The sequence below is a fragment of the Podarcis filfolensis genome (genome assembly GCF_964270895.1).
Source record: "Podarcis filfolensis genome assembly, chromosome: 6".
NCBI lineage: Eukaryota > Metazoa > Chordata > Lepidosauria > Squamata > Lacertidae > Podarcis > Podarcis filfolensis.
This window is the reverse complement of record NC_139609.1, coordinates 56,408,260-56,431,522: the sequence shown is the minus strand read 5'-3', so window position 1 is coordinate 56,431,522 and position 23,263 is coordinate 56,408,260. Positions and strand designations below refer to the sequence as shown.

Sequence of the window (23,263 nt, the reverse complement as noted above, 5' to 3'; positions counted from 1 at the left end):
AAAACTTGGATTTCTGGCTCCTGCCCTAACCATTTTAGGCATAGCATTTTCTATGGGGCATGTAGTTTTAAACAAGAGTGACAGCTATAGTTTGGCATATCTCCACATCCCCTTCCCCAATTCTCTTCGATAGGACCCTACTTGCAACATGTCCAGGATGCTGTCTACAGTTATTTGTGTCTTGCACAAGCACAGCTTATTTACTTGTAGTAATCCACCTGAACCATTAGGGGGACTCAATGATTGGTGCACAAACTTACTTACAGAGCACTTGAAATGATTGCAGCCTTCCTCAGTTTGTTTAAATTACCTATTCACAGACACCCATTCTGGTTAATATTGTGGCTCTTACTCTTTGCTTAGAAAGGAAAATAAAAGGGTCATCTAATCACAGTCTTGTTTCAAATCATTCCCTACGCCAAAACTCAAATGTTCCCATGACACTTGCTTAAAGGCTGATGCATTTAACAAAAATCTAAATAGAACATAGATAATTAGTCTTATAATTGTTCACATCGAAGGGAGAGCAGATTTTGTTTTTACATCACCCTCTCAGTTAGGGGCACTTTGATACACCCCTTTTTAGGATGCAGAGTTTAATTGGCATATCTAGCCAAGCATGCAACTCAAAATATGGCAATGTGTCTTTTTACTATTAGCATGTATATTGGGACATCACTGGGCAGAGCAACCCCTCCCCCCCCCCACATGTTGTCACTCATACATGCCAGGCATGCACTTTTCACTGCACAGATTTTAAAGAGCAACACATGTAGTTGTCTTCAGAAGGTCCCATAGGGTTAAGTAGGCGAGATGAAGGTGGTAAAGTCAGAGGAAAATTCAGTGGTGCAAAACACTGGAATGAAAGACGGGGAGACTTTAGGAGAGCAAAGGTTTGAGACAAAGAATGAAATGAAAAGAACGAATATATAGTAGTATTGTATTAGCCTTGTACACCCCCTTGCCAAGAAAGTGGGAGTTGCTGAAACAAACTCTTGCTGATACTCTGTACCAATGAACAAAAGCAGCTGAGGAAGGCTTAGAGGATGAGCATAGACGAAAACCTGTAAACCTTACAGAATTAAAATACAGGCACAGCAATACGTTGTGAAGCAACAGATCTCATGCTGGGGATGGTGAAATTACACATTTCAGTTCTCTGACATCATTATTCATGGTCAGTCATCCAGACAGAGGCACAGAACACCAGCAACAAAACAACTGATTTGGGAAAAGGATGCCAGCCTTCCTCACAAAATGGGGCCTAACATATTTCCAGGCGGGCTTCAAAGAAATTAATTTAGAATTAACCATTTTCTCACAAGTAACTGAAACGTCTGTAATTCTGCTGTCAAATCCACCATGTCTATGGCGTACTTTAAATATCCTTGAATCATTCACATCAAAAACACGAAGGTGAATAACTGCAGTTAGTATTCACTCATGCAACAAGCCCAGATTTACAAATAAGTGCCTGCAGACTATTATGAAAGTTCAATATAATGGAAAACACCTTGCACTAAATGACTAATGTTTCATAAGAATTAAGGGTGTTAATAGTACACAGTGAACAAGAGAGATCAAAAGGTGAAGAAACAAAATAGTTTGTGCTATAAATAACAAGTGAGAAAAGAGCTGCAGCTTAAAAAAAAATAAAATCCAGTTTTATTCCTATCTAACGTGTGTGCACCCCCCCACCCAGGGCACAATCCAGCCAACGTTAAGCACTTTAAGTCACATCATTTGCAATAGGAGAGCAGGGCTATGCACATGCTTAACATTTTTGCTGAAATTTAGTGAACTGTTTTCTTTCTAGCAGTATACAAACAGATTTATTTCTGTCTTGCAACCCAGAAAATACCTGGCAGAGAGAAAATGGGACAAGTAAGGACATCCACTGTCAATGAAGGAGGGGAGCATGGTGCCCATGTGAACTGTCTCCACTGGGCTCCCCCCTCCTGCACTTTTGGTAAGGGAATGAAAATGGAACAACCCACTTGCACGCCTGGAAAGGAAGAGGAGCTATTGCTGGTAAAGCATTTCTTTACAACAAGGGTGTAAAACTCTAAATTACCAAGGGACACTTTTAGGACTGCTTTACCCCATCAACAACGGGCAAGCGTTTCTGCCAATTGTTATACTCCGTCTTTTCTTTTTAACCACTTCCCTGTTAACTTCCATGCCCCCTGCTCTGTATTCCATACTGTACTCTATCTGAACTACCTCAGGTCCTTCTATAGCTGCTCGCACTTATCGTACTTTCACCCAGCACATCCTATTTGTCACAGCATCCTCATCTCTTCTTGCTCCCAACCATCATATCTGCTATGCAGTAGAACTCTCTTCCCCGCAATCTGTACCAGCTTCTCTCTCATTTCCCTGTCTCTCTGCACCCTCATCTCCTCATTACTCCCTTTTCTTCTTTGAGTCTTTTCCCACTCTATTTCTGACCTTCTTAATTATCTCCACTCTTCCCTACTGAAGCCCATGGCAAGAGGACACAAAGGGTGGAATGCAATGTTGTGCTAATATTATTGTTGTGTCAGAACAAGCATTTCTGCTTGCCAGATGGAATGATTTCCCGCCTTCCTTCCCTGAACCATTGAGGGGGTTCTCCTGAATATCCAGATCAGATCTGGGGAGATGAAGGAGGCACATGGGGGGGGGGGAGAAGCTCCACTGTGTTACCAGGAGTCCTTGTGCTGGCTTCCACTAGTGCTTCAGCTTAGTTGAATCCGGCCCTAACCTTTCTTTTTCTTAGCAATTTACGCACTGAAGGAGTTTCTGACGCAAAAAGGCTATATAGCATGGCCAGCTGAATGAATCATGCTGTCAAAAATGGTACCAGTTCCACTGACTACCTCTGAATCCAGAGAAAGAGAAGGACCAGTCTACCAACCTCACTCCACCTGTTAATGAATCTATGAGGTTGAGAGGGATTTGTACTCACGCACAATAAGGTAGATATGGGCTACAAAGAATGGATGTTTGACATTCTTTTTTGTGGCAGTGCATAGATGCCAGTGCATACAGAATGCCCTCCATTGCAAAAGCCATACGGCTTCTCTTTCATTTGTTTTTATATAGGAAGTAAAGACCTACTTGTTTCCATAGGCCTTCAACGCCTGGCAGCCTCAGCATTTTGAATTATCTGTCATTGACTGGTGATAGGTCTTTATAAAACTGATTTTAAATTTTCATTTATTATGGTTTATTGTTTTTAAATGAGGTTGTTAGCTGCTACACTATGTGACAGAAAACCAGGATATACGTATATTGAAATACAGTAAAAGGAAATTAAAAGTCCCAGTGGTCCTTAGGCATGGAAATGCCACAATTGTTAATGGGCCTTAAGTTCTGTAGGCCTGGTCTACAACTAAGCTAACGCTTGGGGAACCTGCCTGGTTCTCTGTATAAATATGTTTGTGCGGAAAGGAGTTCTTCATTTATTTATGTAACAAAATTTGTATACTGCTGAGCGGTAAATAGCCTCCAAGTGGTTTACAATAAAATATAATTTAAAATACACATCATTTTAAATGTTTGTGTGAGAGAGGAACATTAAGCATGCACATGCATATATTGGTGTGTGCTTCCTATGTTTGTATGTGTTTTCAACCTTTACCGTTCTTAAGGGGAATCAGCCTTTTGGCCATATAACTGAATATGACAGGGTACTAAAAGACATTACAGTCAGAGTAGATTTCTTTCAAGACCATACTAAGTTACTCTTGGGGGGGGGGTGGACCACCACTTTTTAAATTACCTGCTGTTACATTTACTTATTTTTCTCCACATAACCCAGGTTTTCCTAGTGTTAAAAACCCTGCTGTGTTCATTGTATAGTGATCCTGGACAAATACTGCCCTTTATCTACTTTGACAATCAGCATGGCATATTGCTTAAAACCAAGAGAACCTTAAGTAGAATAAGGATGATAGTGATCTTGAAAAATTCACCTCAAACCAGGGGTACTCCAGGCAGGCAGAGATTGACAGGTCAGGTGTGGGATATTGTGTGCACTAATACTACTATGGGGCACCAGCTGCCAAAGGTTTTTTTTAAAACCAGAAATTTCCATGTTCAAACCCAGAAATATTTTACAACCCAGCCACATTTCCCTCTAAAAATGTTAGGTGGAGCAAACTAGTGCGCCTGGTAAGGTGCTATAGTGGTTTTAGCCTTGACAGACTGTCTGTGAGCTGGAGGGCTAACATTTTCTTTCGAAGGTAGCAGAGAAGAGGAGGAGAGTTCATCTGTTTGCTGAAGAGATAATTTATGATAAGTGACTTAAGAGACAAATGTGTCCACATGTAAGGTTCTCTCTTTGAATATTCCATTTCTGAGCAATTTCATATTGTTTGCCTAACATAAGCCCCCTTCATACGTGATCAAGGGGCAGTAGTGCTGTCACAGAGATTTCTTGTCACAACCAAATGTTTGATGTGGATGTCTGCAAAAGGGAAATCTACTTATATAGACCTGTACACATGTAGGCTTCTTGGTGTTCTGACATGGGTCAGGGTTCCACAGAATGCATAGAGATCTACATATATGGCTTTCTGCACTGCAGACACCCATGCCTAATTCAATGTAGCCCCACTGCCTCTTGATCATGTGGAGCCGCCTCTCCATGGTGAATGCATGAAGGGGGATATTCTCCCCCTAAGGCTTTTGGGGACATATTCAACAGTACTGAAGATTTTGTGGGGTGCCTGCTCACGTTTGGTCTTCTGCCCCATGTCCACTCACCCTAGAAGACATTTTGAAGTTCACATAGTCCACGACTGTATTAAGGAAGACTTTACATATAATTATTTAAATGACGCCACACAACTATGAAACAGAAGACTTTATGGCCTCTGGACAGGAAAATTCTAGAAGTACTCCATCTCTGGTGCAATCAACATCCCTTTTACAAGTGTCCATTGGACTCCTGTGATGAAATGCAAGAGGCAGGTAGCATGATAACTGTGAAGAATGAGCTGATATTTCATTTTGTTACCAACACATTTTTATTTATCTTATGCAAAATATATTTACTTTCGTGTGTGTGTGTGTGTGTGTGTGTGTGTGTGTGTTTTAAAGCAGCCATAACTTGCCCACTAGGGAAAAGGACAGGACAGAAGTCCAAAAGAAGGATAGGTTTGGATATAGCAGTATACAAATATATCTGCCTGCCGACCTGAGTACAGTTGCAAGCAAGCACTCTCGTATACCTGCACTCTAAAACTGTAAGAAAACATAAAAGCACAAGGCTGTGTGCTGTTGGCATAATAGTTAAAGACATCACATGCTGCTTGAAAATTTCACAGCGGTTGTATTCCCTCAAGCACTTTCCTATCTGGTGTTTTGAGAATGCGATTACAGCATAGCATAAGCTATTATAGCTGAAATTTGTTGTATTGTAAATAATTACATAGTAGGAAAAATTCGTCCTCTGGCAGGTGAATTGACTAGGTGTCAGCTAATAATTGTTTTCCAGACTCTAGTGACTAAGATTATATAATTCTTGAAGAAGCTGGAGTGAATATTCTTTCAAGTCTCTCATTTTGCACTTGAATAGGTTAACTATCTGTCTCCATCTACGGATGATGTGGCGAGCAAACCCCTAGAATCAGAGCTTACAGTGATTTGTTACATGAGCGCAGGCACAGCTTATGTTAACCAGAAATGAAGGGACCTTTTTCCTCAGCTGAGTGGCAACTAAATAAAGGAGGGAGAGAAGCTCCAGAAATGAATGACAAACAAAATCCAGGGCTTTTATAGATAGTGAGCTAGGATATTCTATTCCTTCTGTTGCTAGATAGAGCTGCACAACCTAAGCAGGGCTGTCAGCCAACTGTAGTACCCACCCTGCCTGTTTTTGGCCCTCCAGCAGAGAAGTCCAGGAAGATACCTGCATATATTCTACATAGCTTTTCATTTCCCTAGAATCAAACTCTACAGCCAAATCGACCGCAAAGCTTTACCAGCCTGTTGCAACCAGATCACCATGTTCAATGGTTTCCTGCCTATAAGACCCCCTCAAGGCAGATTTACACGTCGAAATGCATACCTCTAAAAATGTAATGAGCAAATGAGCCAAATACTTGTTTGTAAATGCATGTATCAAATCACTAAACACAGCAGAGAGCTAGGATTGGCTCCAACTCCCTATCACAAACACTTAGTTGCTAACCCAGGTTTGCTGCCAAATAATATATGGAAAGGCACTTAATGTGTGAACCGCTGAGAAAATGAATGCCTTAGGTATTCTTGCTGGGTTTAGCAAGGCAGAAGAAGAGATAAGGGTGGGGGTAGAAACAGAGCGTATAAAGGGACAGTCTGCAATCCTACACTCCCTTGCCTAGAAGTAAGCCCTATTAAACTCTGTGGGATTTACTTCTGAGTAATCTATAGGATTGTGCTAGAAAGGGTGCAAAAAGAGGGTACTAGAGATAGTGGTGAAGTGAGACCAATAGCAGCGGAAACAGAGAAAGGGAAGTAACAGATCCGTGTGTCAGGAGACCTGTGGAAAGGAGAGAGAAACAAAAAGGGGCATAACCGTTGGAGGGAACAGGGACACCTGCTGCTGTGCAGTGAGAAGAAGAGAGTGAGCAAGCAAGCATATGCTGTGGGGTGTGGAGAGGAAAAATGGCTGAGATGGGGAACAGAGAAAACTCTGGGTTAAGTAAAAGAGAGGACAGTAATGACAGAAAGGGCTGCAGACCACCACAGAGAGGGGAACGGAAAACAGGCAGGGCTATCAGTGACAACGATGCAGAGAGGCGAATGTGTGCACTATAGTCTATATAGAGAAAAAGTGGGTTAACAAAAGCAGGGCTCATATAACTCACCCTTCGCATATTCACAGAGAGTAGAATTGGGCTGGTGGCCCTGCTGCTGGCTCACACCACATGTTCTACCCATGCGTAAAGTAGTCCTATGCATGCATCAGCCTGTGCGCACAGAGTGCCTCCACTTACGCTGAGATCCTGGGTCAATCAGGATCGCCCCTCATGCATGCAGATGCTTTATGTTTATAGGACCACTTTACATGATGGCCAAACATGTGGGTGCTGGTCACAGCCCAGCTCCCCCCATCAATGCATGAGGGTGGAATATATGAACATCTTAAGAAGAATACCAATAGGTTAGCATTACAACAACAGGGTTTTGCTACACTGGACGTCCAATGCAATCCTCTTGCACTGCTAAAATGTAACAGTGGTTCTTAGTGTGCTTTGAGTTAGGTACCCTAGGTAACCCACAAGGGCTACCTAACTAAGCAAGAAGAACTGGAATGGCAATACATCAAGGAGAACTGGACCACCAAAGCCATAGGAACTCCACATGCATCTAATTCAATATTTTAGCACAAACTCACAAAATGGAGGAAAATTGACAAGAACAAATAAAGGTACCAGGTTGTGTGCAAGTTTGACATCTTTCCTCTGTGATGATATGCCAACTTCCAGAGCAATTGCACAATTTCTCCAGGGTGCCATAATGTGGGACATCAGCCATGGGCACCACAGCTGCTTTGTTTCTTTCAGGGATTAGATGCATTGAAAAGCACACCAAAGAAAAGCAAAAACCAACATCTACATAAATGTGCCAAGCACTAAGCACCTATCATGTTTATCATGCTTAAGTAGGCACTCAGTCTCTTCCTAGTAGTCTCCTCCAAGTAGTTTTGTCCTTAGATTCTAGCCCAGATCTTGGTATCATTTGTTTATATGCTTGTTGGGGTGTGTGTCACATTTGTACATGTATGTTTGTATATATAGGGAAAGGTAGCCAACAAGCTGCACAAAGGACCTTCCTTCTGTTTCTTCTTCCTTGTTCAGGCAGTACGAGAAAAGAAGAGGCAGCAACAAAAAAGAGTTTTGACTTCTTTCCCCTTTGCCTGGGGCTTTAAGATTTGTTTTCTGAAACCAGCCTGTTTGCCAGTTTTGCAGACATGCCAAGGCCTCACAAATTAAGCAGATGAAGGATGACAAAAAAAACATTGCTTTCAAGTATTTAGGACAGGGTCTTTTCAGTACCAGCACCCCAGTTATGGAATAGCCATCCTGGACAGGTGCACCCGATGGCATCTTTATGGGTTTTTCGGTGCCAGCTGAATATCTTTCCAGGTCTTTAAAACTTCATTGTTTTGGTCTCTCAGTTTTAAATTTGAGGTTTAAAATTGTTTTTAACGGTTTCAATTTTTGAAAATAATTTAATTTGTTTTATGTTGTACTTGAATATTGTATTTCCCCCCCCTTTATGAGCCACCTAGAAAATGCCTGTTATGGGGTAGCTACATAAATATAGTAAGTAAGCAAGCAGATAAATAATTTTTCTCTGAGTTTGTTCCCCAGAAGCTAGGGTATAGGCTGCTATGTAGTCAGGAACAGTCACAGGCAACAATGGACAAAGCCAGGCGTAGTCTCCCTTGGGAAGGAACACAACAGAAATGGAGGAAGAGGCATTTTCTTGCCCTGCTCCCTGGTATCTCTTCAGTGAAGATTCCATAAACTTGGGACTTCTTCATTGAAAAGCACATGCACTACCACATACAGCTACCCTTCCCCAAGGACGTTAATAGGCGACTTAGTACTTTCAGCATTTCTCTATGAATTGATCCAAATAAGTTCACTCACTTCCTACATGGTTGATGCCATAACCCCCTTTTCACTCACAGAAAATAACCTGCTAGTCTCAGACTTGTGTTTGCTTAATGGGCAGCAAGCTCTGCTTGGCCGTTATCAAGAGTTTGACGGTTACACAATGACTCTGGCTTCCCGTCTGAGGGAGTGATTGTATCAGGGCTTGCATGTGACACTGGCAGAATTATGTCATGTCTGGAAGACAGAATCTTATCAGGTCTCCAGCTGAAAGGCAGAGATGCCCAGCTGCAGGAACACAACACACACCGCTCTACTCTGGAGATAGTCCTTCTATCCTTTCTCTCACCCTCCCTCACTTTTGTATCTCTTCTGGAATTACTTCTTCTGCTTTCAAGATCTCACTGAACACATGAGCAAGGAATGGATCGGTGTATTCAGAGAGAGTGGACAGTAATAGGCCAAGCTTTGAATCAGGACAAACGTCAGGACCACCTTCACATGATGAAAGCACACACGGGCACAGACACTTTTTAAGGATGTACGCTTTTGCTAAAATTGAATTCTTCAGGAAAAAAATACAAGCAAAAGGAGTTGGACTTGATTCCAAGAGCAAGCATCGGCACCTGCATATCCAGAGCCTGTGCCTCCAGTACACAGTAGGGGAGGTATGCTCATCCTCTGGTTTAGAAATATTCAAAGAAGTAGCTCCTTTATACAAGTGAGGCTATTGGTCCAGCTTGCTCAGTATGGACTTCACTAGCTGGCAGTGGTTTCTGAAAGGCTCTCTGAAAGGTTTCTAAAAGGCTCTCTCATCCCTACCTCAAAAGTATTGAATCTGAGACTTTCTCTATGCAAAGCATGTGCTCTACCACTAAGCTATGACCCTTCCCCATTGTTTCCCACACAATGCCTTTACAGTGATGGACTGACAACTGCCTAGAGAGTTATACATTATGGTGAAAAGGAGAGAGACCGAGACAGACAAATCAAGATTATGATTATCTATATCAAGACCTCAGTTAGGATCATGGGCCTACTGCATTATTACATATATGTGAATGTAACAGAGGAAACCGGCCCCTTCTTGTTGTGCCATTTTACAGATGGGAAGACAGAAACACCAACTGACAGCTAACATCCTATAGGGAATCTGAACCAGACAGGAGACTAGGTGGCACTTCTGTTAGCCCCTTTTCATATGCAAGATTGTTTTCTGTTACAAAGATTAAGTTGCCTCCTCATGTTCTTCTTCCCCAAGGTTGAAAGTTGAGTATTAGCAGCTCACACACAATCTTCCCTATCAGGAGACCATCTGCATCCCAATGCTCTGAAAAGCCAGCCTGAATCGTCGCTAGCTTGGCTAAGGCATCATCTATTTGCCACATGCAGTGAGATACCAGCCCCCGGGTTATCATTAACCTTATTTTCTATTTCTAGAATCTCTAACTCCCCTTCTGCTTTTCCTGTAGACAAGCCACGTGCATGCCAGCACAGACCTATTTCTGCAGCCTTATAACGGAACAGATTGGTCACATGCTGTTGTCACCCACCCACACATCACTGCCTCCACCTCAGAGGGCTGAAACAGATTCTTCTAAGAGAAGGAATATAGTTCCCTGGCTTGTTTTACCACCCAGGCAGTTTGACACATTTTAAGCTAAATTCTCAATTTGTCAATTGTGCCGAGTACCCACAGCTCTCTCACCAGAGCGAGCTACAACTGCAGGGCCTAGGAAGAAAGCAATGGAGATGGAGGGACGTTAGATATTCCTCGCTACTAGTACTCCCTGCTTTCAGAAGGTTTGCATCCATTGGTCCCAGCTCCTTTCCCTGACAGTCTCACAGTCACATCACAATTACTGAAAGCAGCACAAAAAAGGATGGGTGTGTGTGAAGGAGATAAGAATGACTCATTCAGCTACTTCCCCCCGCCCTTCAAGTCATATCCAAGGAAGTGACCTGCCCACCTTGCCAGTGGCAAGTTCCCAAAGATATGGGGAACTTACACATTTCACTACAGGTACAGTGGTACCTTGGGTTACATACGCTTCAGGTTACAGACTCCGTTAACCCAGAAATAGTGCTTCAGGTTAAGAACTTTGCTTCAGGATGAGAACAGAAATCGTGCTCCAGCGGCACAGCAGCAGCAGGAGGCCCCATTAGCTAAAGTGGTGCTTCAGGTTAAGAACAGTTTCAGGTTAAGTACGGACCTCCGGAACGAATTAAGTACTTAACCCGAGGTACCACTGCATAGGAGAAATAAGTCAAAAGGAGGGAAAGTAGAACGTGCAAGCCACTCACACTTTGTTTTAGCCACCTCTTTCATCTGAATCCATCCTTAGGTACATAGAGTGTATTACAAAAGGCAGTGTATATTTCTTTGTGGATGCTGCCTTTACCATAGTATCCAAGCACCAAACGTTCTGTATAATGCTAAGTGGAGTGGAAAACTGAAACATGAGTCTGCAGCCTGGTGTCATAAACTAATGAATAATCCTTCTTCTCCAATTCTAAAAAGAAGTAAGAACATGCAGAATATCTATTCCGAAGTGGCCTTGTTGTACCACTCCAGAACAGAATCTTTAGCAGAATGTTGACACAGTAAATGCCTTAATTCATTAACTTCTTCATGTTTCCCAGTGTCATGTCCATAACCAGGATGCAGCCAGGATACAGATCAAACATGGACACATGTAGTTGCTTAATAAGAGCTCCCTGCTCCCACTTATTTAAGAACCTCTTCCACCAAAAACATTTGGGACATGAAATTATTTAGCAGGTCCTCCAAGTTGAGACCCAGTTCCATATTAAGAAGTGTGTTGGCACTAAAGCTGCATTAAAATCCCAGTCTAAGCTTTACCTTCCAGGTAGCTGTGTTTCTCCTGAAGTAGGCAAACATCCGTGTGAACCAATTGTAGATTTCATTCAATGTTAGCTGCCTGTCGGGTGTCTCAAGGATAGCCTGCATTGAAAGGTGAGAAAAAGTTACTCACAGACATCAGTCCCATAAGTTCTTACCACCAGCCCTAGGCAAACCATTATGAGGACATATGAGAAGATGCTGCTCTGCTTTTCAACTACACATTTCAAAGATCTGAATTTAGGACATCCATGTTTCTCACTTGAGGATTACAACACCAGATGGAGACCAACATGCATGAAACAGACACCACAGATCCAACACTAAAAATAGCTGTATAGCTGTACAAGGTTACTCCGAAACAATGCATTTTTAGTGAAGACAGTTCATGAATTGAGACTCAAGTAACTGAGTCATAAGGCTTTGAGAGTGATATGTATGAATGTGTGAATCAGCCCAAACATAGCCTTTATTAAAGATACAGGAGAAGCCAGATATGTTGCAAAATAATTACCTACCCAAGATTATAGACCCCCCCCCAAAAAGCCAGGAATGAAATATATTATGGACTGAATAGCTAGTCCTCAAATATAAAAAGGAGGTGCAGAAGCATTACTCTCATAATTCAAATGCTCTACCTCTTAGGCTAAATGCACTGAAGCAAGCTTAGCAGCAGAGGAACAGAGAACCTCAGGCCTGGATGTAAAGGGTGCCCTTGTGACTCTCCCAAGCCAGACCCCTCCGCAGGCCACAGTTCTCACTAGCCTTGCTTCACATCCACCTTGAGTATTTTTACCTGGTGGGAATGTGTCTTTGAACTCTGATAATATTTTGCTTGTCTAGAAGACATCTGAAGGCAGTCCTGTATCAGGAGCTTTTTAATGCATGATGTTTTTATTATGTTTTTAGATATGAATTAATTATTATTATTATTATTATTATTATTATTATTATTATTATTATCATCATCATCATCATCTGGCTGGAGATAGAGAAGTGTAGAAACTAGCCTGTTGTTCAAATGTAAAATTCACATTCACTGCTTTGCCCACTGTTGCCTCAGGCCCTTCCAACCACTGGCCATCACAGACCTTGAAAGTTGCCCAGAAGGAAATTCAGCTCTCAAGCTGAAAATGGTTCCTCACCCCTGCTGTGCATGCTCAAAGATCTACTTCAGTCAAGTCTACAGGTGCAGAGAAGCATAGTCATGGGTAATAACTGGCTCTAAGGCCTTAAAGAGACTTCTGAAACAGATTCTGGGACCTGATATGCAAGATTCTATGAAAATTGTTTCTTTTTCTACTTAGGTGAATGACCAGCTGCATAAAGCTTGGTCATTTTTAGATATAACACATCTCTGCAGATCAGTATTATTGCCTAAAGAATATGCTAAAATAGTCTTGAGATATTTTCATTTAGCAGGACATTAGCAGGACATACCCTTATGCAAATGCAGTGACACCCTATTTCACATATAGTACACCTGACTAATTAGAAGCTCTAGTAAGTACTAGCCCAGACAAACCATTGATTTCGACTACTCTACCCATCTCACAGTTAATTGGAAAGAAGTGCTCCAGGTTACAATGGATGCAAAGTAAAATCAGTGCTAAAGTATCGCTTTCAAAATGCATAAAAGTTGAATTAATTTAGTGAGTGAGTGAAGCACAGTAACCATTGCTGCAAACCAGGAATTGCACCAGATCAAATCTGGGCAAATTAGCTAGAATGCACTCAAAACATTCCTTACTGAACTAGACTTGAACATTGGAATCCTGATCCCAGTTTTGTAGAGCAAGATCAACAATTTCTGCCTGAAACTGGTCCACTCCAGCCCCTCTTCATTCTTATCTGAACTGAAAGCAGATAACTGGTTGGGCCTGCTGTTTGCTAACTTTACTCAGAGAATAATTCAGGCACCATTTGCATCCACATGAAGGGCGGGTGTGCCATACTTGGTAACCATTAGTGAATAAAAAAGAGAGCATAATGGAGGTACATAGACTAGATCTTGACATGATCCAATGAAGTTCATAAGTGGTAGATTACAAGGCAACACCTTAACCAGTTTAAGGGCTTAAAAAAACCCTTAAAATGAACTTTCCAAAGATCAGACAAATTCACGGGTGGGATACCAATGGGTATTGGCCATGGTACAGCCAAAAACTTGGAAGTTAAGGAATAAGTATGTACAAAGCCTATAAAATTATTTATTACAAAAAGAATAATCACATATACACACCACTAATATAACCTGCGCATGCCAAATACAATGTGTGTTGAATATTAACCATGGTAGCTAAAAGCAAAACTCAAATGTAGAGGTAGTGAACTTCTGATTACTAGATCGTGAAAGCAAAAAACAGCAGATAATGCTCTATCATGTCCCATTTTGTGAGTATTCCAGGAGCACCTGTCTGATCCCAGCCATTTGGTCTGATCCAGCGTTCTTAAACAAAACACTGCATGCAGAAGGGTGTGTGATGCTGTAGGAGGGAGGGAGGTAAGATAAGCACAAAGACACTCATTCCCACACTTTGGCCTGGCTAATGGAGGTGATATTGTGTCTGAAAACACCAACTACTGCTTGCTCTTGGAAGAGTTTCCTAGATCTCAGCTACTCCAGGGAGGTTAACCTCAAAGAGCTGAATCAAAAGGAATGAATTCCAGGAGCCAGGGCTTTAAAAGACCAGTGCCAGCAAGCAGATCTTAGCATCTCTTCTAAAGTATATTTTTACATGGACAATGAAGGCATATTTTTAGCCAAAGGAGAATAAGGGTGTAGGTGAGATCCACAGAACAATATCGTAGCCTGCATGCTAACTTACAGAGCCTACTTCAATTAACTGGAAGGCGGGGAATGCCCACACAATACAGCACCACTAGGGAGCAATAGAAGCCATCCTCCCCAGGGAATTTATTCTTTGTCAAAGATATGCTGTTGGCAGCTCTGGAAACAGAAGGTTGCAGTTCATCCAAGAAACTGACACAGTAAAGTCCCACCTGCTGTGCCTGAAAGCTAAGGCTAAAAAGAGATTTCAGTTGTTATGGACCACTAAGGCTGATCCTGACAAACTCTACTGCTAATACTCTGACACAACAGGAAACATTAGTAGTTATGTTATACCCTGGAAGCCAGAAACACTGTAAAGCCCACCGTGAACATTGCTCCTACATGCATGAGGCAGGGTGCAAATAATTCAAATATCAAGTATGGCAGCCAACAACCCATGAAATAGCACTGATACATGCAGATTCTATTTTTCTCCTCACAAAGGCTAATATTCAGGAAATGGTATTGGTCAAAAAAAATCCCAACCATCTCATTTAAAATGGAGATTTGAGTTATTAACCACAAGGTGATTCTGTAGTAATGACTTCAAAAGTACCTTGTTGAGCAAGTTTATAAAATCCCTGAAAACAGTGGGGTGGCAAAATCTTATTGTTTCAAGTTGAAGCCATCACTGCCATTTCTGTTGCTGAAAACTCCCCATCCTCACTCCATTTATAGCTAATGTATCTTTCACCCAGGGGACCAGAAAAGCACCAAGTCAGAGACTCTGTAATAGAACTAAGCTGCTTTGAACTCTTGAGGAAATAATGATCATGTAAAGGACAAAGAGGCACTGAGGTCACAAGATACAGCAGTGATGGCTGTAGATATAGCCTAAAGTCTTAGTCTCTAGCCCTTTGACTTCTACACAAAACAAACTACAGAGAGAATTATGTGCCTATCCATTTACCTGCAGTGCTAGGATGTCTAGTGTTAACTGTGAAAGGCATGGTTAGGTGAAAAAAACCACAATAGCTCAAGACCACAATGAATCCAGGTTTCCCAATTGCCAGATTTACACCCCAGCCACTGACTCAAATTCCATTTCCAAAGGCAGCATAAGAAGGTAATGTCTAGAATGTACCATTAGCAACCTGAGCCACTTGTCACAAGCAACATTCAAAGTGAGTGTGAACAACTGCTGCCTGTTCCAGGCCTTTCTGGCACACTTGTACATTTCTCCAAAATAAGGAATTTCTCACCTGCCGGATAAGCGAGGCGTATGTGAAGGGGGGGCGGACATCTGCATTTTTGTAAAACTCATGATTCTGCGCAAGTTCTAGAGGGAAGAAAGAAAGTTATGAAGAAAAGTAGCACACAATTCAGTCTAAGAAACACACAATTCAACCCAAACATAAAGTTGCAGCTGCAGTTTCCCCAGCTGCTCTCACCTGAGGAGATTGGCGTGCAGAACTTGTCTGAGTTCCTCCTGCGAATAGGCCCTACATTGTGTAAAGTGGATGAGCTGATGACAGAAGGGCCCTGCCGCAATGGAGTAATGGGTGCAGTAGCAGAGGTGGGGGGATGAGGTAATCCATCAGGGAAGGTATCAGAAGTGCTCTTGGAGAGGGTGGCGCTGGAAACCAGGTTCAGCTGCTCAAAAAGGATGACAAACTATTATTAGAATCAACCCAGGAGACAGAGAGGTGTCTGGGTAAGCAACAGTTTTCTATATGGACATAGCACATGGCTGCTCAACTTCTATCAATGAAGATATAGAGGTTGGGTGAAAGGCAGAGGCACACCACTGAGGGTCTACTAATCAATTCAGCAGCAAAGATTGAAACAGGCACCTCAGATAAGCACTTGAGACTCATCAACTACAATGGAAGGGCTCAATGTGGATGAGAAATCAGATCATACTCTGCAAACATGAATGAAACCTGAAACTCTTTACTAGCTACATCAAAGCGAGTTGTTAGAAACGTGAAAGAACCAGATGACCATCTAGTACAATATAAAGTATTCCTCCCTTGCTCAGTTTTTTTAATAAAAAAACTAATCCATAATTCTTGTCTGTAGCCGTTTTTTCAAAGCAAATGGGAAGCCAAACTTTAGGAGGAACGGTTTTCAGTTACAGCTAGCACAATTTACCACCTGTACTGCAGACGGGGGCTGAAATTACAAGATAGTGGCTTGCATAAATCCAAACATGGTCCAAGTCTATGAATGTTTATTTAGAAGCAAGCAAGCATGCGCAGGTGGAGACCATTAGTGAGCTCATGGCTTAGGCAAGATTTGAGCTAAGGGCTTCCTGGCTGAAAGTGTGCACTCTTAGCTACTATGCTACACCACTTCCAATGAGATTGTCTAAACTGCAGCTTAACTTGGGGGGGGGGGAATTAATTATCTGCTCATTTCATGAAGGTGATCAGGTAGTTGTGGATTTCATTTTAAAAACATTGTGGCATTGCCACAAGTGTCTCATTAGCAAATTGGAGCAATGCTGTCCCAGGATACAGCACAATTCCCAGTAGTTCATCAGTACCATTATCTATAGTCATATTCTAACACTGACAGATAAACATTATCTTTTGAAGATCAACAGCATCCATGTAAAATTTCATCTCTTGCCAAGAAAGAGGATTGCAATCATTTCACGAGTAAAAAAAAATCAGGTCAGCTTATACAACCATATATTGAAGCACTGCAGATGTCAGTGAGCTCTTGGGGTTCGGAATGTAATTCAGTGATATGCATGTACTTTCTCTCTCTTCCTTCCTCAAAACTGTAACCATGGCCACCTCCCTTCTCATGAACAGGAGGGACTTTCAGAAACCACAGAGGGGAAACACATATTTTTATCATTGATGCAAGTTCTTCCAAGAGGGTCTCACACGCACAGATGTAAACTAGAACCTCAAGAGAGCATAGATGTCACCAGCTGCTTTTCCTGAGATAGATGTGGGTCTCAAACACCTTAGAATGGCCAATGAGGCAGCACATAAGGAAAATAGGTCAGGAAGGAGCCAGTAACACACCCTGCAGGGTAGAGGACACTAGGGTATGTTTGTATCAGCTTTGATTTCAGAATTTGGTGTGCTGTTTCAGCACTTCCAAACAGCACTCTTCAGCCTATGTCTATGCAGTTTGCAGGACTGACACAAGTAGTGTGGTCTTTCTACACAGCTGGCTTTCTAAACTGCGCAATGTGAATGCAAGGATGGCCTGGGCACAACCTGTCTTATCCCAATCCCCTTGCTTCACTCCTTGTGTACAATAGCAGCTTGGGCTATCTGGGCATGCTCTGTGAACTGCTGCCTCTGGGAGGTTGTCTCAGTCTGGCTTGATGTTGTGAGAACGAGTGATTCTACCTGCCTGCAAAAAGGGCCAGCACAGGTACCTATGGTTGTTTGTATTTCTATAGCACCATCAGTATGCATGCATGTTGTGAACCACGCTGAGATCTTCAGATGAAGGGTGGTATATAAATGTAATAAATAATAAAATAATAACATGCATGACAATTCACAGAGTCCAAGAGGACAGATTCCTCTCTCAAGGAGATTACTCAGCTTATACAGTTTGAGTTATGCCTCTGTGAAATGCAAGTGCAAAGTGTAAAAGAGGACTTGGAGAAACAGATAGAGGAAGGGTATTGTTATTATAAAGAAAGGATAGCTACCTGGTGGTTCATGGGCAGTATCTGGCAGGCGTTATGATATTACATGACCCTCTATGGCCGTGACTGTGGAAAGTGAAGCTCAAGTAAACAATGTTTGGGTTGTAGTAAAAGGGAGGATTCCGCAAGGGTGGAAAATTGGTAATCATCAGTTTAGGAGTTTCAATGGAGTGTAGGTATACCTTGGCTTCCTCACACCATCATGCCATCTACTAGGACCCTAGTGGTTCAAAGGAACTCGTAGGAAATAGTTCCCGCTACTGTGAGCCAAGAAATGTCACAGCCAGGGTTGCTTCAGACCTGAGTGACTCTGGCAGGACAATATGGGCCTGAGGCTTGAGGTGGCAATCCCTATTAGAAAAGAAAGTTAGAGCGTAAAGGTGAGGAACAAGCTGAGCATTGCTTACAGGCTGACTGAACGGCTTTGGCTCTGAAGGTCTCATATGGAGGTGGGCCATCATCGCCTGGAGACGCTCACTCTCCTTAGCTAGCTGCAAAGAAAACCAAACAAGAAGTCATTTGTTTTGAGGAAGCTTTTCCCCATTAGTGGTCAATTCACTTGGCCAACATATTTAGAAAGGTGGTCCAGTTAAGTGTTCCATCAATAATCATGCCCTTGAATGGTTCCCTCTACATCAGCAGGGATCACACACACCTCGTTTTGCTTGCTCCATTCAACATCAGTGTGAACATGCCATTCTCTTCTTTTGACTAATACTTCCTACATGCAGTAATGTGACAGCACTGGGCTGTTCCCTTTAGCTCTTGCTGTGCTGTGCTGCCTTCATAGAGCACTCCTGGAAGAGAAAAGCTGCCAGATTCCCTAATTCCCTAGTAACACTGAATACTCCTGAGAGCCATGAATCTGGTTGGAGTATCACATTTCCAAGCCTCTAAAGAGCTGCCTTTTCCTATTGGATATCAAGATCAGGATGTGTGGTGGTTTTTTGATACTCTGGTACATCCACTGTGCAGTAACATAGGAGTGCCAGTGACCTTGATGTAAAGGAATCAGATGTGGGTGAACAGAGGCAGAAAAAGCTGCTGAAAAATGGAACCTCACATTATGAAACCCCCCTCCATTTCATTCACTGCGTTTTCACCCAGTTCTCGTCCTTTTCATCCACCATGGTATTAAATGGGATGGCTTCTCTCCCTATCCCAGGCATCAGGATCCTTCTGCCCCATGTGAAGCTGCTAGATCACTTCTACCATCTTTCCTTTTGGCACTCTATCATATTAGTCACCTCCTCTCAACATCCTTTGCTTCTACGGTTTTCCCTCACCTCATCACTTGCTCATGTTTCTAATCTCTTCCCTCTCTACACTACTTCCTCTCATCCATCTATCACTCCCACCATGCCTTTTTCAACCCACCCACTCACCTGCCCATCCATCTCTCCAGATGTGCAACATTGCTTTAATTGCATGCTCCTGGGGTGTGTGTTTATTTCTCAGTGTGCGGAGAAGGGTGAAATATTCGCTGTGGCACAGGGAGAGAGTTTGAGTGCTGCAGAAGCAATGGGATCTGACACCATCTCCCTTTGTGTCACCTTCCCTTTCTGAGTGCTCCCCTCAAACTTTGCCTCAGTTCCTCCTGACCTGATGGGCCCCTATACAGAATCTAGGACACACCCAGAGAGGGCATTTCTCTCCTCTCCCACCAGGTCTTGAAACCATCCCCAAAACTAAAAAAAAGAGAGGGGGCCAGTGAGGCAGGAGTTAAAGGAAGCAGCCAGAGTGGAGTTTGCTGGAAGTTTGAGAGACTCTGACGCAAGGACGCTCTGGCACTGTCGTGGCTCTCATTAGAGCTGACAGATCCACTCTCATGATGTAGACACTCTTGCTGCCGACACAGCAGGAGCTCTGTAGTGAAAACTTTATAATTGGGAACTCTGGTGGCAGCTTCTTCTTTTCACGCATGGAGCTTTCTGCTCTCTTCAAGGATTCTCTCCCCCACATTCCCTTCTTTAAGCGCTAGTAATTGCTTTCAACCTTTTGCTTTAGAGAGTGCTTGGGAACAGGGTAGAATCACACGGTTTGACTCAGGCTGTGTAACAATCTTCACTCTGCTCTTTGAGTGTTGCACTCCTTCCTTTTCTCTCCTCTTTTTGCATGTCTGCTGCATTCTCTTCGAGGCACCCCATCTGCAACTACTGACTTAGTTTAGCTTCCAACAGAGACTACTTGCGCTTTGTGTTATAGCCGCCTCGCTCCTTGGCACACTCCTTCCTCTGTCACTAATCCTGCTGCTGTGGAGATTCATGTTCCAGAGAATGCTGCTCCTTTCATCCCTGCACTGCTTCGCATATATACAATCTAGCAACATGGATAAAAAGAACCCCCTGCCCATTCCCTTCAGAGTCCATCAAGCAAGCATCAGTGCTGCCTGTTTCTGAAAACGAGCTGGAAGTAAGGAATGGGAAACCAAATGCCATTCCCAATTTATATTCCATCCTATGCAATAATCATTTATCACAGATTACATGCTGCTTTACCTGTTCCTGCACCCTATACAAACATTTATAGGTATCGCTTATATGCAAAATCCATACTCTTCTAATTTACCAATGTTGCCTCCTCCTTGTGTTTACAATTTCTCTCAGCGCCAAACTAAATGTTACAGGAGGAATTTGGCTTCCACTCAGATCAGCAGCAGTGCATCACTTCCTCTCACCCCTGGTAGCATCCATTAATATAAAGCACGTGGCGTGATGCCACCATGCCTCAAGTTTCCCAGCTCCTCCTCTTCATCAGTTGTAATGGGGGGGGGGTGAGGAAACTCAAAGAACAGTGACATCACATCAGATGTTTTGTATTACTGGATGTTCCCCAGCAGCAGCAGGTGATGCACGGCTTCTGCTTTTAGAATCATCCACATAGCTCCTCTAAGTCCAGTCCTGGTCTCATAAAGTCAAGAACTCCTTTGGTGACATTCCTGCAAGTTGTTCAGCTCTGTAATCACAGAATAAAGTCCTAGGTTATGGAAGAAAGGCTGTTTACACCCTTGGGCATCCAATTTTTACAATTCTTGCAAATTTCAGTAGGAACTGCTGGAGCCGTTTATGATTGACTCATATGTCTGAGGCCCTCTCCACCACTCTGATGGGTGGAAATAGATGCCTATCAGCATAACAGAAGACAGGAGTAATGAATACTATGGTCATTCATGACCTGCCTCTGATCCTAAGGTTGCCATGTCTAAGGCAACTTGAAACTTGGGAGTGGAGCAGAGCCTGCATTCTTTCCTGGGCTTTTCATAGCAGCAGGGGACACTTGGGAGCCCCACAAGGGATTTTGCCAGGTAGATCTGACAGCCTGTATGTCAATCATGCGATGGTCATGTGCTTAACAGATGGGCAACCCTGCTTACCTGTCAAATTTGGCCCATGAGGCCAATCCTGATAAAGGACCTGGATCCTTAGAGCCAAAAAGGTGAAGGAAGCTTTAAACCAATGTAAAAAACAACAACTCCAAAATCCATCCCTTAGGTACACAAGATCCCAAATTAAACAGCTTACTGACTTTGCTCTGTTCAAGGATTTTGGCTTGAATACAGATGGGACTGAATAAGGTTCACTGCATATATTTACACTCACCTGTATTTCCAGCTGCTGTACCACTTGCATTTGAACTCGACACTGAGCTGTGCTCCGGTCATCAAGTGCATGTTCTGTATTGAGGTGTCTAAAAACAGAAAACATTTTTTTAGAAGAAGAAGAAGAAGAAGAAGAAGAAGAAGAAGAAGAAGAAGAAGAAGAAGAAGAAAGAATTAACATAGTTCTGGACAACCAGAACTCCCTTGACAATGTTTACCCCTTTATTAAGATTCTTTAATACACTGGCTGTGCTATGCAACATGTCTGCTATCTTATCTATCTCATTTTTATCCTGTTCATCAACAGGTTATTCAATTTTATCATCAGATAGCTAGCCTGAGAAAGAGTGGCTTGTGCATAGACCATGACCTAGGGTGAAATGTACCTAACCAGGCCCATCAGTTCAAGGACTTCCTCCTCTCCCCCTTGAAAATGGCTCAGGGCAGGAGGAGGTCCCCCAGAACAGCACATGGGGGGAGGAGATGGGGAATCGTTCCAACTGGCAAGCTGAAATGCTTGCACAGACGGAACGACTGGAAGAGTGCAAGGCTGAATTCCCCCCTAGTCAGTATCACTGCTGAGTGGGGATTTGAGCCAAAGGTTTTCTGATTTAAGTCTACCACCTTGTCTGCTGTACCACACTGGTGCTACATATACAGGGTGAGTTCTTTAAAAGAGGCCCCGTGGATACAGAGTACACATGTTCCATGGGGCCTCTTTCAAAAGACTCACCCTGTACATATATACACAGCAAGTTACACAACTTACAGCAGTCATCTCAAACTTGATTCCCTACAGATGTTTTGGACTACTAGTCCCATCCGCCCCAACCAGCATGGATAATGGTCAGAGATAAGTCACAGTCCAAAAGATCTAGAAGACATAGAGGACATCTAGTTAGGGAAGGCTGCCCTAGAGTCTGAAGAGACAAGTCAACCCAAGAGTCAGTTGGAGATCCTGAACCACAGAAAGGCAAAGTGACAGGCTTACAAATCAGTCGGAAAAAGAGCTCAACACTCGTAAGTCTACCAATTTTCCAGAGATTTTTCTTCATTCAGGAGAGATGGATTATAAGGACAGAAAATGCATTTTCCTTTATGAATTCCAAGAGCCTCTTCACTGTAGGTTCACAACTTTGCCTCAACAAGCCACCCTCCATCTGCTGCCAAGTTCCGGTCCCTAACTGAAGCAGCATAGCCTTTTGCCATACAAAATTTAACAAAACCGAAACAGGCCTGGACTTTATATTCCATTTCAAAGCTTGTACCATTAACAGGCGAATGAATGTAAGCTTTCTTAATGTCAGCCAATGAACTAAAGGTAGTGCAGGGAATTAAATTCATTTTACTCTAAGAGCCTTAGTTTCGCTATTGAACAACATTCCATGCAATGTTTCCTTACTATTTTAAGCTGTGTCAAGACTTCCCAGTTAGGGGAAGCAGGATATGGCTGTCTAATGTTAGGGGGCTCCTTTCGGACCAGTCAGTTACATATGGTAGCACAGGTGGAATCAATTCTCCCTTTTGGCCTCCTCCTGGCCACATGAAAAAGGCTAAGTTAGGCTTTGAAGGAGTATGCGAGTTCCCTGCCCATCTGCCTTAAGTCTGTTGCAGTTGGCACCTGTTGGCTCGTTAACAGTGATCCTTCGGTAGCTGAAGGCCAGGGTGGGGGTGGGGTGGCAAGTTTTTCTAAAATGTTCATTTCACAGAACACATACACACACAGATCAGGCACACAGGCTGTGCTTCTGAC

General features: G+C 42.8%; 1 protein-coding gene across 11 annotated transcripts in view; it reads right to left on the bottom strand.

The window, feature by feature from the left end:
* FOXP4 (forkhead box P4) overlaps positions 1–23,263 on the bottom strand; it is a 159,362-nt gene that overhangs the window by 19,585 nt on the left and 116,514 nt on the right. For all 11 annotated transcript variants that reach the window (XM_083618018.1, XM_083618014.1, XM_083618019.1 and 8 more), the window contains 5 exons: positions 21,512–21,599; positions 18,320–18,403; positions 15,682–15,883; positions 15,493–15,569; positions 11,458–11,559 (listed from right to left, as the gene is read on the bottom strand). In XM_083618018.1, the coding sequence (XP_083474144.1) occupies positions 11,458–11,559; positions 15,493–15,569; positions 15,682–15,883; positions 18,320–18,403; positions 21,512–21,599 (553 nt within the window). The remainder of the gene's footprint in view (positions 1–11,457; positions 11,560–15,492; positions 15,570–15,681; positions 15,884–18,319; positions 18,404–21,511; positions 21,600–23,263) is intronic.